At 42.2% G+C, this 19298-nt stretch overlaps 1 protein-coding gene across 1 annotated transcript in view; it reads right to left on the reverse strand.

The window, feature by feature from the left end:
- Positions 1-1412: 1412 nt before the first annotated feature.
- LOC132824406 (acyl-CoA (8-3)-desaturase-like) overlaps positions 1413-19298 on the reverse strand; it is a 47084-nt gene continuing 29198 nt past the window's right edge. The window contains exons 8-12 of the mRNA XM_060838839.1: positions 17526-17623; positions 13101-13197; positions 11436-11515; positions 8048-8173; positions 1413-4547 (exon numbers count right to left, since the gene is read on the reverse strand). Of these exons, the coding sequence (XP_060694822.1) occupies positions 4496-4547; positions 8048-8173; positions 11436-11515; positions 13101-13197; positions 17526-17623 (453 nt within the window). The 3' untranslated portion in view covers positions 1413-4495. The remainder of the gene's footprint in view (positions 4548-8047; positions 8174-11435; positions 11516-13100; positions 13198-17525; positions 17624-19298) is intronic.

The raw sequence follows: 19298 nt of genomic DNA on the forward strand, positions 1-19298 counted from the left end.
ACATATTTAAAGAAACTCTTGCTGACCTTTATGATATTATTTACCAGTTTACCCTCAAAGTTTATTTCCTCCCTTTTTTTTGGTCATTTTCTCTTAGTTTTTAAAGCTTTCTCAATCCTACGGTTTATCACTAACTTTTGTCACATTGCATATTTTTTCCGATTTGATGTTATTCTTAACATTTTTGGCTGCCTATTATGGGTTTATCTCCTTTTTTAAAATTCAGTTGTGAGACTTGGATGTCACTGGCTGGCCAGCAGTGATAGTCCATCCCTATTTGCCCTTGAGAAGGTGGTAGTGAGCTGCTTTCTTGAATCGCTGCAGTCCACTTGCTGTGGATTCTTAGTTGTGACTTTCTAGCGATTTATATAACGGAGTGACTTGCTCGGCCTTTTTAACAGGGCAGTTGAGAGTCAACCACATTGCTGTGGCTCTGGAGTCATATGTAGGCCAGACCAGGTAAGGATGGTAGATTTCCTTCCCTAAAGGACATTAGTGAACCAGATGGGTTTTTTCCAACAATTGACAATGGTCATCAGTCGACTTTTAATTCCAGTTTTTTTTATTGAATTCAAATTCCATCATCTGCCACAGTGGGATTCAAACTCAGGTCCCCAGAACATTATTCTGGGTTTCTGGTTGAGCGATAATACCACTAGGCCATCACCTCCTCTTAATATCTGGCAGTATCTACTGGACTCGAAACATTAACTCTATATTCACTCCCCACAGATGCTGCCCAGACCTGTTGAATTTCTTGAGTGCTGTGTTTTTTGTGTCATGGCCCAATGTCAATGTAACCATCCATAATAAGTTCAGGGTTTAGTTTTTCCCCAAGTGTACAGTCATACTGGAGGAGGATAGGGAGAGTGATTTTCTGACACAGAATACACAGTGTCAACAATGGGGGGGGTAATCTCGACAGCAGGAAGACCAGCAAGACTAGCTCCCAGCAGGTACATTGGGTGAGGAGGACACAGAAGGTGGGATGGCAGAGTACCCAAGAACAGAGAAGAGTAAGTGGCATGAAAAAAATAGACTCTTGGAAGGGTAAAGAAGTCAACATAAAGAACAAAAGCAGGAATCGATGGATGGGCTTCAGATACAGAGAGGTGAGGGAAGACTTGTCTGGACTAGTTGGGACAAGCGACTGGTTTCTATGCTGTTGAGGCAATACAATTTTGGAATGCTTTTAAACATCTTGTATTGAAGCACTTCCAGTTGAGAACTGTGAAAACAGATTGAGAATCAAAGCTGGGATTGTCAGGTCCTAGATATAGACTGAACCAAACAACAGACTTAAAACTGAGCCAATGAGTAGCAGAATTCAAATTTAATGAAACACAGTCATCCAATTAATGTGGAATAATGATTTATGTACAACCACATATACATAGTAAAAACCGAGAACAGTGTTGATGTGACTACAGTGATCTAAAAGAGCACTGATGTAAAAATGCTCTTTTATTCAGTGTAAAAGTAATAGTCATTTGCTGAAAAAAACAAGCCTGGATTAATTCTGTTTGATACTGTTACTTTAACAAAGAACATCCACAAACTAACTCTAATAACAAAGCTCTTTTGTTTAGACCCTCAAAATTACGGGTCTCGATTTCCTGCGATCGTAATCAATTTATCATGAATTGGTTACCATCAGCAATTTGATGAGAAAACTAGTGCCGTAGTGTGAATACCTGTTAGAATGTTGATGAGCAGATGACCTGATGGTTAAATGCACCACTTGCTGAACTTTCCAGGTCACAATGTCAAAGGTTCAATTCAAAGGCTGTGAGCAGTGAACCAAATATAGGCAGTTTCAGTCTCTGGGACCGCAGCTATGAGAATCAGCCAGATCTCCTACTCCCAGTCACCATTGTCAGATCACCTGCCTGACTGGGTTGACCTGAACAGAATTGGGATTGTCTACATTGCACCTACCATTGAAACAGGTAACTAACCATTCATTAATGAGTCTTCTTTGTGAAGGATGAAGTTCTGGAGGACAAAGCTCTGCCAGGGGCTCAAACACTAAACTCTGCATTAGGAAAGATGAGGAAACTGGTACAGTGAAAGCCTTGACCATTGCAGCCTTCAGTCTGGGACAAACAAATAGGCCTCATTCTAGAGATATATTTGCAAGTAGTTGTGATGGTGAGTGGTTGTGTTTGAGCCACTGTGCAGCAGTATCTCTGAATGTGTACAGGTAATGATTCTTAAACGTGACAGTTGGGTTCTTGTGCAACCCCGTGTTATAGAAAAATCACGCTTTAGCGCTTAAAGTGTTGGCGATGTAATCACGTTACAGCCACATATCTTAAAAGTTCCTGCTTTAAAAACAATGTTCCCAATTCATCAATTGTGTTACAGCAAATTTTCATTAACGAAACACACGTTATAGCAGAATGACCTGTATATGGATCTATAAATATACAGAGATTGTGTATGATCAGTTGTGCATGTATGCATTCCTAATGTGTCTACATTAGAAATTAATTGCAACAGCAAACATCTCTGTTTACATTGTAGTACTGATGCCCAGTGAGCCATGCACCACCTGCTCATATTTCTTCTATGAATCTTTGAATGAATATTAACTAGTTATTTAGCCATAGGGGACTCGTATGTTGAGAAACTGATCCAATCCCTCTCTAGTACAGGCACTTTCCTGAAAGGGTCAGTAGTTAGCAATTATGAATAAGAACCCCGAAGAAGAATTCTCTCCCTTTCTGTCAACAGGAGTACTGGCACCAATTACTCTGCTCCCAGTGTTATCCCCAACGGAACTCGCTGATTCCACTGAGCTAAATATTGAACCTGCAGCTTTCCTGTTCTGTGCAACTCAGTCACTCACTGGTTAGGGTGAAGATTGACTACACAAAATTAACACTGGAGTTAAGTGAGAATTCAAATTTCTAACAATTATCACCCTGGCTTGGAAAAAATAAAGAACACAATCTTCCTTGTAATAACTGTCCTACTGGATACCCCCACTTTCACTTCTCCATATCCTCCACAAACTGGAATGAATGGTCCATGTCATGGATGCTGTTGAACGATGACCCTGAACCACCTTAGTTTAAGATTACTTCTTGCTGTCAATAAACGAGCAGAGGTTCCACAACATTCTCACACCTACCTTGAAATATTGATAAGCTAGCAGACATATAGCATTGAGCCCATTGGTGAATGCAGCAGTCCCTATTATTGGTGGATTCCACCATCAATTATAATACAATACCATTGCGTAGACAGAATGTTACAATCAATCACTGACCACAAAACCAGAAATCATATATAAGCCTAAAGGTTATTGCTGTTCTGTTAGTGGGCAGTGAATTAATATTTGATCATGTTGCTCTGTCCATTTTTAATTGAGGCACTGACTTAAAATAACCAGTACAAGAAAGACATTAGTTTGTTTGAATAATTATCAAGTGATAACTGAAAAGAGAAGTGGCTGCTGCAGAGTGTGGAAACACCTTGCTGCACCTCTGGTATTTTGGATGAAAGGATGCTGCCACTACTGGCTGTATGAATCTTGGAACAAATGCAGTTTGCACCTGCAGCACAAAATGCGAGATGGGAATGTATAATCTTGGCACAGCGGACAGTATATTTCTGACACTGTGGGTGAAGCACACCGCTGGGGCAGAGTGTAGCGGACTTTGCTATCCATCTAATCGTGTCTTAAGTGACCCGACAGAGCTCAGCAGTGACCCTGAGCCGGGATCTTCTCCACTGGCTTCAGGATACTGGTGTCACGGTCAAATGGGGGAGTAATCCCAGGCAGTGATTTTCCCCTTACTGATTGATTAATGACCCAGAAGGGAGGCCTACAGTCAATTAAGGGCTCTTGAAAATGGTGAACCAATTCAGCACTGAAGCAGCAGCAGGCTGGCATTTCAGGTAAGAGAGAGGATGCAAAAGGTGGAGGCACACATTTTAAACATTCAAATGAAAAAAAATGTCCTTGGCAACTAGACCACCATTACAGAGCAGGAGTCCCTCTGTAACAGAAGTCAGTCAGGCAGGCTGGAAAGCATATAACCTGCCTGCCACCTACTCTGCAGTTTGACAGGATGCTGCCATGCTGATACCACCCCCTTTTCCTGTCTGACCTCCAGGATAATGGCCTGGGCAAGGTGGAACTTGTAATTCAACACGCAGGCCAGTAACATAAATTACTAGGCCCAACCCCTTCAGGGTGTAAAAATTAAACACTGGAATGGAAGATGCTCTAGTCTCCAGCACTAGAATCCTTTGCTAAGCACAAAACTAATTCCCAAACTTGTAGCATATTGAATTACATTTGTATTCTAATTGATAATAGCTCAGTTCCTTCAACCATAATCACATCCCACTAGAGTTAATAATATTTTTCCTGTGGTTCCTGGCACAATGTCTACAAAATGGCAGCAGCTCCTTCGGGCACTGGTTTTCCTATCTGCAAGGCAGCAACTGTAAGAGTGTGCGGTTTGTTGCTTGCTGTGACCAATCACTTGTGTAGATAAGCGTCCAACCAGAGCTCCCCAGAGTCTTTCAAGGAGCTGCAATAGAACACAAATGGCAATTTAATCCCAAGTATTCCTTCTCATTGGGCTGCCAGTTAATAATGATCACTTGACAAGAACTTCTTATTCTGTCCTTTACAGGTATGAACATCTTTAACCAGAACGATCATATTGAGCTCTTACATGGAGTAGTTGAACCAAGTTGTTTGGGTGTGTTAATGGGGAAGCTACACAAGTACGGGAGCAAATAATAGAGGGATATGCCCATGAGGCAAGATGAAATAAATAGAGTGGGAGGAGTGATCATAATCAAAGATTGACCTATTTATGTGCTATAAAATTATTTGAAATTACCAGACAACTCCTGGTGATGTAATGGTGGATGAGTGAGAGAGAGCCAGGAGTGATGGATTTAAGATAGATATCAGGGGTAGTTTCTTTACTCAGAGAGTAGTAGGGGTGTGGAACGGCCTGCCTGCAACAGTAGTAGACACACTGATGTTAAGGGCATTTAAATGGGCATTGGACATACATATGGATAATAACGGAACAATGTAGGTTAGATGGGCATCAGATTAATTTCGCAGGTCGGCATAACATCAAGGGCTGAAGGGCCTGTACTGCACTGTAACATTCTATGTTCTAAGCTCCTACAGCTCATTACAGTGCACCACTGCCTGTGATGTTTGACGTCTGATCAGTACATTCCTTGTAGGGAACAGTTCCAAGCACATGGCAGTGAGAGCTATGGGGAACCAGGTCATAGTGACATAAGAGACGTACAGCATGGAAACAGACCCTTTGGTCAAACATCCATGCTGACCAGATATTTTAACCTAATCTAGTCCTATTTGCCAGCACTTGATCCATATCACTCTAAACCCGTCTTATTCATATACCCATTTAGATGCCTTTTAAATGTTGTAATTGCACCAGCCTCCACTATTTCCTCTAGCAGCTCATCTGTACATGCACCACCCACTGCATGAAAACATTGCCCCTTAGGTATCTTTACATTTTTCCCATCTTACCTTAAACCTACGCTCTCTAGTTCTATATTCCCCCACCCCAGGGAAAAGACCTTGTCTATTTACCCAATCCATGCCTCTCATGATTTTATAAACCTCTACAAGGTCACCTCTCAGCCTCTGATGCTCCAGTGAAGCTAGCAAAGTGATTGCTGGGCCCCTTGCTGAGATGTTTGTATCATCGATAGTCACATATGAGGTGTCAGAAGACTGGAGGTTGGCTAATATGGTGCCACTATTTGAGAAAGGTGGTAAGGAAAAGCCAGGTATCTACAGGCCTGTAAGCCTAACATTGGTGGTGGGCAAGTTGTTGGAGGGGATTCTGAAGAGCAGGATTAACAGGCATTTGGAAAGGCAAGGATTGATTAGGGATAGTCAGCATGACTTTGTGAGTGGAAATCATGTCTCCCAAACTTGATTGAGTGTTTTGAAGAAGTAACGAAGAGGATTAATGAGGGCAGAGTGGTAGACATGATCTATATGGATGTCAGTAAAGCGTTCAAAAAGGTTCCTTATGGGAGACTAGTTAGCAAGGTTAGATTTCATGGAATACAGGGAGGACTAGCCATTTGGATACAGAATTGGCTTGAAGGTAGAAGACAGAGGGTGTTGGTGGAGGGTTGCTTTTCAGCTTTGAGGCATGTGACCAGAGGCGTGCCACAAGGATCAGTGCTTGGTCCACTGCTTTTCGTCATTTATTATAAATGATTTGGATGGGAACTTGGTGGTCTAGTTAGTAAGTTTGCAGGTGACATCAAGAAGAAGGTTACCTCAAATTACAACAGGATCTGGACCAGATGGGCCAATGGGCTGGGCAGTGGCAGATGGAGTTTAATTTAGATAAGTGTGAGGTGCTGCATTTTGGGAGAGTAAATCTTAGCAGGACTTATACACTTAATGGTAAGGTACTAGGGAGTGTTGCTGAACAAAGAGACCTTCAATGCTGGTTCATAGTTCCTTGAAAGTGGAGTCTCAGGTAGATAGGATAGTGAAGGTTTTTGTCTGGAAAGAAAAATCCAATTTTATCCCCTTCTTCTCCTTTTCAGTCATGACGGAGCAACATTTTCTGGAATACAGTTTCTTTGGACATTGGCCTCTCTTGTACTTTGCTGAAAATGTGTTGCTGGAAAAGCGCAGCAGGTCAGGCAGCATCCAGGGAGCAGGAGAATCAATGTTTCGGGCATGAGCCCTTCTTCAGGAAAGGGCTGAAGAAGGGCTCATGCCCAAAACATCGATTCTCCTGCTCCTTGGGTGCTGCCTGACCTGCTGCGGTTTTCCAGCAACACATTTTCAGCTCTGATCTCCAGCATCTGCAGTCCTCACTTTCTCTTGTACTCTTGCCATTTTTCTGATTGTGAACAATCTGTCTGACTATATATCGCATTTTTTTTAAACATTGCAGTCCAAACAGCCCTCAGCCCAGGAAACTAAAATTCTAGTTAACATTAATTGAACTAGGACAATCAATGCTCCTTTCCTTTACACAACAACGGTTCATGGAGATAAGCCATTTCGAAAAGTTGTTATCTCATCAGTTCCCATCACTTCCTTTCTCTTAAGAACTCTCAAAATCCTAGACAGGGTCAAATGTCCATGGAGTTATAAATGTCTCCTCCACAATGATCATGGAGTGTCAGAGTTTTCTTTATCTTATCAGACTGTACTATTGCAAGATAATCCCTTTCTCATTCCTATCCATCTTGCAGCTTCCCAATATCACAGAATGTGAAATCATTTCTGAGCGAACTATCTGGACAACACAACAGAAATTCCTCCTCAACCAACAATCAATTCCTCATTCACTTGCAATGCTCAAATCTTTCTGTCTCAGCCATTCTCACTTTTACTAAGGCCATCCGAAATACTCTTCCTCCTCACTGGGACAAAATCAAGGCTTGTGATGGTTTGCTCTAGTCTAATGCATTTTTCTTGGACCTTGAAACTGTCCAACGCTTCATCACCCTCCCTTCTCAGTCATAATCGTCCTCTGTGCTAGTCCCAGACTCCTTCAGGGCTCACCTTCCTTGGCCTTCATCATTTAGGGGTCTCAGAGTCCAACTCCTAACCTCCCTCAATTCTCACCTTCCTTAGTCTTCATTTTCTCCCATTTTGCAATCTGACCAGCACGTAATAGCTGCCTGAATTAACGCATCTTCACTTCTACTCTTTTCATCTCAGGTTACACCCTTGCCAATTGACCTGATCTTTGCAAGAGAAACACATTAATCTGACTAGCAGGGCTAAGGAGGCAGCATTCTTTGATCAATTTACCATTTCTCCAAAAAAAAACAGAACACGCATTGTCATGATTGGGAAACCCAAGTAGCTGACTTAAGTTGCAGAAAATTATAGGAAGCCTGAGGTAGGGCAAGAGGTCACAAAATTCTGGAATCCTAAGAGGGGTAGGATTGGAAACAGTGCATTGAATCTTGGCTTCAACGATACACTGTGCAGGAAAGGGTATTCTTACAGTTTAGAATTGTTGTATTGCTGGTGTTCTGTACTTACTGTACTATGTCTGCAAAGGCAGTGAATAAAGGCTTGGACTGGTATTCTAGGCCATGTTTGGCACACAGTGACTTTACCAATGGTGCCACCTTGTGCAAGTTGTGCCTTGGCATCGTAGGAAACAGGCTGTAAACACAGAGACACGGTTAGATAGCAAAGAGAAATCAGCTACTGCTGGAATAAAATTCAATCTCATTAGGATGCAAAATTAGATGTTAGTGAATCAATTGCCAGTTTTTACACCCCATCAGATTTTTATTTACCTTGAATTCACCGACCCATTTTGTCTTCCCTTTAAGGTTGAATTTTAAACCCTGTTGACTCTAATTACCCCATGAAACTTATTTTATTTTCTGACTCTCACTAGTACCATTTTGGGTGATTGCTATGTATAAGATGTGGTCATTAGCACACCACTTCATTAAAGTTGGTTTACATTTCAACACAACAAGAATTGCGCAGCAGTATCAAGAACTGTAGTGTATGAAGTCAATGCAACCTCTATTCCTCACAATACATTGTTTTCACAGGGAGAACACAGCTCATCTCTGACATTACAACACTTACTACATTTCAAAATTACTTCATTGCCTGTAAATCACTGGGGAAGTCAGGTGATCATGAAGGTGTGATATAGATATAAGGTAAGATAGCTAACCCGGTTAAGTGGACAGCTAGTTGGCAATGCAGATCCACACCAACAGTTTGGGTTAAAGTCCTGCACTGGCTGAGATTACCACCTCATCCTCTCCCACTGTCTGAGGCATGTGACCCTCAGTTTAAGCTACCACCAGTTGTCTCTCCCTAATGAGAGAGCACCGATATGGTCTGGTAAGACTATGGTGACTTTATGTATGAAGGACATAGAAGGGCTTGTAATTAAAGTACTGCCAAGGACCTGGGTTTGATTCCACTCTTGGGTGACTCTCTGTGTGGAGTTTGCACATTCTATCCCTGTCTGCCTGGGTTTCCTCCCACAGAAATATGCAGGTTAGGTGGATTGGCCATGCTAAATTGCTCATAGTATCCAGGGATGTACAGGCTAGGTGGATTAGCCATGGGAAATGCAGGGTTACACTGATAGACTAGGGGGCTGGGTCTGGATGGACTGCTCTTCAGATTGTTGGTGTAGACTTGATGGGGCGAATGGCCTGCTTCTACACTGATGGGATTCTATGATTCACTTGAAATGGATATTCATCCTGACAACTTTAATGACCAATAGATGCAAAGAGAGATATCCTAAATTGATGTTCAAAAGAAAACTATACTCTTCTGCTCAAATGTTCTTAAAATGCTGAAAATTTTAAATGGCTGCTATCGAACTCAGAATGAGTAGGCTGACTGCCTCCAGAACTTTCTAACAATTGCCAGAGGCCAATAAAGTTAGATGTGACACTCCTTGGATTGTATGAACACTCTAGCCATGCCAATACAAAGGGTTAGTCGATATGATGTCTACCTCAGCTGGTGCTGAGCACAGGAGACCATTTAAAGCCAAAACTCAGTTTTAATCACTCTACAGTCATCTCCCCCAAAACCTATCTCCTTAGCTGGCTAACTAAACTTAAAGCCCAGTCACACGATCAAACCTGTCAGTTTGTTTTAAATCATCAGATATTATACAATTTTTGATTTTATCATCAGTCTGCTTGCAATCTGTGCTGCAACTGGAAAGTGAACTGATTCAGAGCTTACAACCACTGTACCTTCATTAACACTCCAATTGTATCTAATGTCCTATGAAAGGGATTTCGGTACACAGCCCACTAAAGTAACCTCAAGTGGACATTGATTTACTAGTCTGTCTAGTTCACGTGAATTAATTCCAAATGGTTTGAAGTAATTTGAAACTTCCCTCTTTTCTTCCTTGAATGCATGTGTGTGATTACATTTCCCGAAGCATTCTACCTTGCTGTGAATAAACCCTATCTTAGTCAAGAGTGTGGTCTTGGAAAAGCACAGCAGCTCAGTCAGCATCCAAGGAGCAGGAGAATCGATGTTTTGGCATAAGCCCTTCATCAGGAATGAGGCTTGTAGGTCGGGGCTGAGAGACAAATGGGAGGGGGAGTGGGTTTAGGGGAAGGTAGCCGGGAAAGTGATAGTTGGATGAAGATGAGGGAAAAGGTGATAGGTCAGAGGGGGGAGTGATGGACGGGTCCGGAGGGTGGTGCTGACTTGGAGACTTGGGATGGGAATAATGTGGGGGGGAGGGGAAACGAGGAAGCTGTTGAAACCACATTTATCCCCTATAGGTATAGGGTCCCAAGGTGGAATACAAGGCATTCCTCCACCAGGTGTCAGATGGTAACGATTTGGCAGTGGAGGAGGCCCTGGACTTGCATGTCCTTGACAGAGTGGGAGGGAGTGTTGAAGTGTTCAGCTACAGGGCAGTGGGGTTGATGGGTGTGGGTGTCCCATGATCTCTGAAATGATGTTGGGACCCTGCAACCACATGGGATAAATGTGGATTTCAACAGCTTCCTCATTTCCCCTCCTCCTCACATTATCCCGGTACCAAGCTTCCAACTCTGCCTCCGTGGCTGAACACTTCAACTCCCCCGCCCACTCTATCAAGGATATGCAGGTCCTGGGTCTCCTCTACTGGCAAACCGTTACCTCCCAACGCCTGGAGGAATAACGCCTCATATTCCACCTTGTGACCCTGCAACCACACGGGATAAATGTGGATTTCAACAGTTTCCTCATTTCCCCTTCCCCCACATTATCCCATTCCCAAGTCTCCAACTCAGCACTGCCCTCCAGACCCGAGCATCCTATCACCTTCTCCCTCACCTTCACCCACCTATTGCTTTCTCAGCTACCTTCTCCCCAGCCCCACTCCCCACCCATTTATCTCTCAGTCCTTGGCTCACAAGCCTCATTCCTGATGAATGGCTTATGCCCGAAATGTCGAGTCTCCTGCTGCTCGGATGCTGCCTGAGCTGCTGTGCTTTTCCAGACCACACTCTTCACTCTGATCTCCAGCATCTGCAGTCCCCACTTTCTCCTAAACCCTATCTTACTTTAACCTTACTGAGTTTTCTGTGGTTAACTTTAATGTTGGATTTCACAAAAGCACATCACACAACTCTAAGGGCAAGAAAGAGAACCCATGTAATGGACAGGAGAAAAGAACAGTAAAAATGATTCAATTCAATTCACCCCTCTCTTTCTATGATACAACCCATCTCCCATAATGGTTTGACCCATGTATAATCGCCAGAATTTATTGTGAATGCAACACCACTCCCCTCTGCATTTTAATAACCATATGGTTCCAGGGTTAACTGTACCCTATTCACAGTCCAACAACACAGGATGGCAGTGCCCATTTGTCCTTTGTACAAAGCAAGTGTACCTCCTGCTGAAGGTTGGTGGTACTCACTGATGTTCAATCTGGAAGTTGAGGTGACCTGTGAACCAGTCATTGAAGACAGACTGATGGACGTTACAAGTAGCATGCAACTACAAGAAAAACAAACATAATCATTACAAATATCACATTCTGAGAATCAGGTCCTAAAATACAGTAAACACCCAGCTGCTGCTAATGCAGTCAGCCACTTCAGTGGTGGCACACCCTACAGCCTAGACTGGCACATTGTTAGTTCTTGTTTCACCAGCTGTACGGATCAATCCATGGTGGGAGGAAAACAACAAAGAGCTATCTGCAGGGCCAAGCCATTTACCTGTGGGAATATAACTGAAAACTAACTCCGGATAATCAAATGGGAGTCTCTTGTTTGTGAGGTACTGAGGAAATAAATAAAATAAAACAAAGAACTGTGGATGCTGAAGATCGAAACTAAGAACAGAAATTGCTAGAGAAACTCAGCAGGTCTGACAGCATCTGTGGGAGTTAACAGTTAGAGCTGGTGATTCTTTGCCAGAGCCAAGGAAACAAATATGGGTCAGGGATAATCACGTTTGTTATGGATATAACAACAGGGCGTTTTGTAATGGATACAACGTGGACTGGAGTCACATTTAGGTCCGATTGAGTACAGGTGACAAGTTCTAGTTATGGAAACTCAGCAGCTTTTATGGTCAGTTTTCTGGGGATAGCTCATGAATCACCAAACAACGGATATCACTGATTCTCCTGAACTCCACATATCCCACTGCACATGCCGTCTTTTCCAAGCATTCCCATTCAGTAATGTTCAAAATGCAGCCTCCTGGCTGTGAAAGCCCTTTAAATCCCAGGAAACCTGGTACAATTTGTGATTCAGGTTTGGACAAGGCTGATTCTAGGGCAATTATCTCATTGGCTGATTAGTCCTATGCCAGAATATCATCAGAACACCAGCAACTTCAGATACATGGACATCAATAGAATCTTGGATTTCTCTGTCACAGGAACTCTGTGATACACATTTATATGGCACCTCATCCACGAAGATGAAAGAAGAGACACCAAGGGGCCGTATACAACTATCTCCAAGCTTATTTTATATTAATTCAGAGATGTGCTCATTACTAGTTCCTCTTGAGGAAGTGGTGGTGAGCTGCTTTCTTAAATCACTGTAGTCCGTCTGTTACAGGCAGACCCACAATTTGGTTATTGTGGGAGTTCCAGGATTTTGATTTGGCCACACTGTAGGAATGGTGATATATCTCTAAGTCAGGGTGCTGAATAGCTTGAAGGGGGACTTGCAGATGTTGTGATATTCCCACGTACCTTCTGCCCTTGTCCTTCAAAATGTTAGTGGTCATGGGAATGCGAGGGGTAATCTAAAAGCAGCCTTTGAATTTCTGCTGTGCATCTTGTAGATGGTAGACGCTGCTACTATTGACTTTGGATGGTGGACAGACTTTTCCAAGGCCGTGGAACCCTTCACCTTTCTCAGCCTTTCCTTTCCTTTCCACCACAATCTTGAATTTTTTAAATTCAAAATTAGATTTCTGATGTACCATGTCATTGGTTTCATCTTTTAGTGTGATTTGATATTGAGGGCTTTTACATGAATGTCCAATGTGCATGAAATGGTGGTGAACAGACAGGAGCCCCTGACCTAGGCCAGTGTCCCAGTGACAGTTAGGCTCTTACCTGCATGGTCAGCCAATCCTCCTTCTGATCATGGTCAATTATCATGGGAATGTGGTTCATCTGAGTCACCCACACAAACCAATTACTTTCCATAAATCTGCAAACAGGAATCGTGAAATTAATGATCTGACTGAAGGAATATACTCCCAACAAAATATAAATAGAATACGACCACTAATTTGGTAATTAAAATGTAAAACAAACCTCACTGGTACGGTAACCTTCTGCTGATGCTGTCACTAAGTACAAAACCAATAAAAGGCTTTCAGCTACTGTTTTAGGTGTGTCTGCCCAGACTAATATTTATTTTCTGTCAACATTCATATTAGCTTCTCTAGCCAAACCAGGTATAACCTGCTGAGATGGTACCTCTGAAGTTAAAACTTTTAAATGAAAATGATATAATGATAGGTATTGCAGTCAATGGCTGTGACTGTTTATTTTGGTAGTTTTTCCTAGTGTGGGATCGTCCTTAGGGGGCAAAGCAAATTGGTCTTATACTGCCTTGGAAACAAATGGTCTTTGTAGTTTGTTGTGGATGATATTAAATATTCTGTCCTTGCCAGAAGGTGCTGGGTTTCTCTCAATTCCTGCTAGTCCATTGCATTTATTTATAGAGTATGGTCAGTCTATGTCCCTCCTCTTCTGCTGTAGTAATTCCTTTACCAAATCATATATCAAAGGCGATCAAGGAGTAACACTGAAATAGTGAGTCACGTTAGTTAAGTGATTATTTTTGATTGGTGTGAAAGTAATGGGCTGAAAGGCCTTTTTCTGTAGATCACTTTGACTCTATGATTTATCCACCTTTTATAACTATTTATTCATCTTTACAACTAATAAAAATCAATCATCAGTCTTGAAAAAGCTCCATTTGGTTCAACAGTTTCTTCAGGGAGATAGTTCCAGATATCCTCTTGATATGCGAAAACATGCGTCTTGATGTCAGTCCTGAATGGTCTCAATAGTCTTTCAAGGTTATCGCACCTTGTTCTACATTCATTACCAGAGACAGTCATCTCTTTGTGCAGAATTGAACATTCCCACTTTTGCAAGCTTGATGCTAGGAAGAGGACATCGAATCAGACAGGAAGATAGCTGTTGGGATCCTGCTATTCTCCTGGCTCCACCTGGATGGAGTCTGTGCTAGGAAGGCCTATGCGTGACCTTCCCAACCCACCACCATTTGAGGCCCCTAAGTGCACAGGCAGTGGATGCTCACCATGCAGCGTTGGTTTCAGTTTAGTGGCAGAGAAGGGGAAGGTGGATCTAATCTCATGATCTTGACACTGATTGATCTGTAAATCATTTCTCTGCTGGAGGATTTTTATCTCATGGCTATCCTTCACAGAAGATGTCATCCTATTAAGCCTGTTACTTGGCCCATTTCTCTATCTGGAGGAAGCTAGTCTCCTGAATTTATTTGCAGAGGAACTTGACCCTGCCAACTCAGATATTTACCCCATAGTATCATCTGGAGGAATTTCATTCTCACAAATGTCTATTATGAAGAAGGCTGCTCTATGGAGACAAGTAATTTAGTTTTTTCCTGGTATCCTGGATTTCTGAGCTGGGTAATTTCTTCTTAACTATGTCCTGAATCTGTGGACGTTGGACTGACATCCATGGAATTTTATGCAGCTCATCTTCATTTTCTGAAAACTCATCTCCATTGTCAATCTGCAGACACGTCTGTGTTAAGCTTTAATTCAACTTGCTGAGGAGGTTGGACATCTTCATTCATCCACTGTAGATGTCTTCGCAGACATTTTCCTAACCTCAGGCAGTTAATGGAGGATTGCTGCTTGCTTATCATCATCTGTCACTGGGACTGATACTTCATCTTTGAAAGACTGAAATGTTGTGTGTCCATTGTACTGTTTTGCTGTTTAAATAATTTCAGTGGAAGATTCATCAATGAGCTCAAGTGAGCTATGCTGCCTTTGTTTTGTTTCCCCTCATCTGCATCAAACTTTGCTGGTTTCTGTCATCTGAAGTTTGATTAGCGATGATGTGTATATTTTGTTCATGTTCTGTTAGATTCAGTATTCTTTATCTTTTAAATTGCATTTTTGTCACATTAAATTGCTCTGTGACATTTCTTATGTTGCAACCTCAGTATAAATTCAATTCTAGGTCCTTGACTTCAATACTGTAGCCGTGCCTTATGTTGTGTGCTCACTGTAGCAGTGATACTCATTGTGAATAACAAGTCTTTGTTTCCTTGACTTCTGTCTTTCCCAACCTAGCTCTTTATTGTCAATTTAAATATCTCCCCTGAGCTGACAGGGATTTTTAACTTTACTTATTCAGCTCCAAAACAGTCACTGTCCAGCTGAACCTCGAATCCAAGCTGACCAGCTGATTCTTCTTCTCTAAGGACTCTGTACCGGCCAAATGTGGCTAACTGTTGAGCTCTTACTTGCTGTCACTGCTTCTCCTGCCAGGTCTGACGTAAAGGTTTTAGCCTGAACTGCTGTTCCTGCCTTGCTGTTCCTATCACAAATTCTGCTGACCGCCTGTTTGTTCAAGCACATGTAACTGCTGACTGACTGGCTCAACATTCTTAAAGGGGTAAAGTATTTAAAACAGTAAAATCACTTGTCATTGAAAAATGGTTTCCTTGGATTATTCCCACTGTTGTTACTTGGTCTTTGAGCTAAGATGTCAACTGTCGATCATAACCACAACCAGCTGAGTGCAGTGCTGCCCCAATCCTCCTTTCTACACATTTTTAATCAATCAGTATTTACATCTCATGACACACCTCCCAGACAGATGAAATTTGAACCTTCTAGCCCAAAGCTAAGGAAACAACACTACCACTGCACCACAAAGCCATTAGCAGTTAATGTAAGCAACTGAAATGAGTTGAATGCAATTGTTATACAATTAACATCCTAAACTTGCAACCCCCATTGCCTGGAAGGGCAAGGACAGCATTCCTTGTTTCCAAGTTTCCCTCTCAATCGTATACTATCACTTTGCCTCATTATTAAGGTGATGAGACTCAATGACTGATGCAAAGTGACTGTCACTGTTTTGGACAAATACTAATGCGTTTTTCCCCAATATAGTCTTTAAGCATTTTGTTTGTCCTCCATTGTGGCATGTTGCTCAATTCAGAGTTGACAAAACAGGTTCTAGCTGTGAAGCTGTCAGGGCACATTATCCGCTCCATTGAAGTTGATTTTGCAAGAGGTTTGTGTGAATTTTTGTGCAACTGTATTTAAGAAGGACCACATGTCTAGATCATAACTGCAAACTCATTTTCACCTTTGTAGCATTGCCCAATTCAACCCCTCCATCAGCTCATTCACTGAAGCCTTATTTATGCTTTTGCTCCCTCTAGACTTTTCAAGTGTCCCCTTGTATACTCCAGGGATTAAGCTAATAGTAAGTCTACTGCCCATGTCCTAAATCACACTGAATCCAATTCAGCCATCACCTGTACTCTCTGACTTCAATTGGCTCTGATTCAGAAGCACATCAATTGGAAAATTCTCATCTTGCTCTCAAATCCTTCCAAGATTTTGCCAGTCCCTATATCTGTAGCCTCATCCAGACCTACAATTCTCCAAATCTCTGGGCTCTTTGACTCTTGCCTCTTGGCCATCCATGATTGCAATTTTCCTCTATTGATGCTTTACATTTAGCGTCCAAGGCCCTAAGCTCTGGAACTCCCTTCCTCAACCTTTTTGCTGTTCTACATCTCCTTTAAGATGCCCCTTAACATCTAACTCATGACTGAGTTTAGTTGACGGTGCAGCTTCTCATTACAAAGAGCAGAAGGAATGAGAAAGAGCAGAAAAACAGGCAGTGAGAAATAAATAAATGTCCTGTGCGTCTAACAAATAAACAAATGTACAAATCAATGCCACAGCTTAGCAAGTAGAAGAAGTGTTGAATAAAGGCTACTGCAACCCAATAGCATCTAGCAAGAAGACTGGATTCTCAGTGGCGGATACAGCAGCTGCTAAAACATTACGTGATCAGGATAAATATATAAATAGTCTGACTGAGGGCAAGAATAAATTTTCATTTATTAGAGACTGTTAATGTCGGAAGCTAGAGGGAGTGGCAAATAAGCAAGCAGACAGAAATAATTAGTGTCAGTGAATGAGGAACCAACAGACAGGCAAAAGCTAAAGAAAAGGTAATGATTGAGAAAGTAAAAGATTGACAGAGAAAAAAACAGAGAAGAGGAGAAATAAAATAAACAATCAAGATCAACACTGCCCAAACCTATTCAAATCTATTAAATCAAACAGGGAGCAAAAAGTCTACAACCAGTTCCCTACAGCTCCAGATATGCTAGGCATTTGTTAATGGATGGTTAATGCAGTTCAGACACAGTACCAATTACTGCAATTGTTCAACAGACAAACACATAATATAGGTAGTATTTCAACATGGGAGCCCCACCTCACTAAAAAGAACATTAGCAGAAAACCTTGAATGCCAAGCAGTGGGATGTAAGTCAAGCTGATACGAATGTAGAAAGACACCATCCAGGCCAAGTCCTATAAAGGGCAAAAAAAATAATTTTATTAGTTGACATATTCTTTTTCTTTCCAGTTTTGTGACTCCTCTCCTGACAGTGATTACTGGTCTCAGGGTTCAGGTCCTTCTATCACTGCACCCCACTGACTGCGCTGCATTTATGAGCTGAGACAGAGGATGTGAGCAGGCTTTTGAAAAACTGGGATAAGGAGTGCGAGTAAAATCATAGCCAATCCTGTGCTAACCCACCCTGTGCCCAGGAGCAAAAGCACTACATGGGTTCCAGCCAGGTCCTACTGAACATCAACAGTCAACTTCTTCCACAAATGAATCGCATGGAAATTGTAGGCTAGAAAACAAATTGTGAAAATATTCAGCAATGCAGTTACAGATTCAGTCAGGTGAGAACACTTTGATCTGTATAACACCAGTATGAGATAGAATGGCCAATGGTTACAGGCTTGTTGCTGGTAATGGGAATAATTTGAATTAAAACAATCCCACATGAACCAAACAGGTACAATATTACAATGATGGATTCTTCTTATAATGTATTAATGTTCATATATTACATAACCTCAACAGCAGTGGTAGTTAAAATGGATAGCTTCTGATTAATCATTTTCCAGTGTAGAACTCTTTCAGGAGCAACTGGGCTGTTCACTACACCAGTTATGGAGTGGGGGAAGGGTTCCCATTGTGTTTGAGCAGAACTCATGAGGAGCTGGCCCTGCAGCCCATGATGTGCTTTGTCTGCATCAAATGAACAATGATGCACTCAGCACTGTTTGAATGGAGACTAATCAGGGAGTTTGCTGAGTTATTTAGGTCTGTCTGTGAATTTGTGTGAGAATTTGTGCTGAGATTTGTATTGGAAATCTGTTTGAAGCATTGCAGGTTTCTGTTGGAATCTGTGTGTGTGGGTTTATGTTGGGATGTGTGCGGGTTTATGTTGGGATGTGTGCACGAGGTTGCATTGGGATGTGTGTGTGAATTGGCACGGGATGTGTCCGAGAGCTGGCACTAGGATCTATGTCAGAACTGGTGCTGGGATATGTGTGACAGTTGGCACTGGGAGTGTGAGAGATTTGGTGCAGGAGGTGTGCGCGTTAGCACTGTGATGTGTGCAAGAGTTGGTGCTGGGATGTCTGAGAACTGGCATGGGAATGTGTGTGAGTTGGTGCTGGGATATGTGGGACAGTGGTACTGGGAGTGTATGTGAGAGTTGACACTGGAATGGTGTGTGTGAGTTGGTGCGGGAGATGTGTGAGTTAGCACTGGGATGTGTGCAAGAATTGGCACTGATGTGTGTAAGAGTTTGTGCTGGGATGTGTCTGAGAACTGGCTCTGGGAGTGTGAGAGAGTTGGTGTTGGGGGTGTGGGAGAGTTGGCGCTGGGAGTGTGTGAGAGTTGGTGTTGGGGTGTGGGAGAGTTGGCGCTGGGAATTTTGGAGAGTTGGCATTGGGAGTGTGCCAGATGTGCTGAGTATTTTGGGGATTTTTCCAAGCTGGCACTAAGCAATTTGCAGTCATGCACATTTCATACAAATCAAATCCCAACAACAATGCAGCCCCTATAATCAATTTTAACACCAGGTCTGAATCCTGGAACAAACTCATAACTGAGGGTTATGTCACCCATAATGGAGAATTCTTCTGAGTTAGTAACAAAAAGGTTCAACTCTTCCAACATCTG

Source organism: Hemiscyllium ocellatum, chromosome 18 (genome assembly GCF_020745735.1).
Source record: "Hemiscyllium ocellatum isolate sHemOce1 chromosome 18, sHemOce1.pat.X.cur, whole genome shotgun sequence".
NCBI lineage: Eukaryota > Metazoa > Chordata > Chondrichthyes > Orectolobiformes > Hemiscylliidae > Hemiscyllium > Hemiscyllium ocellatum.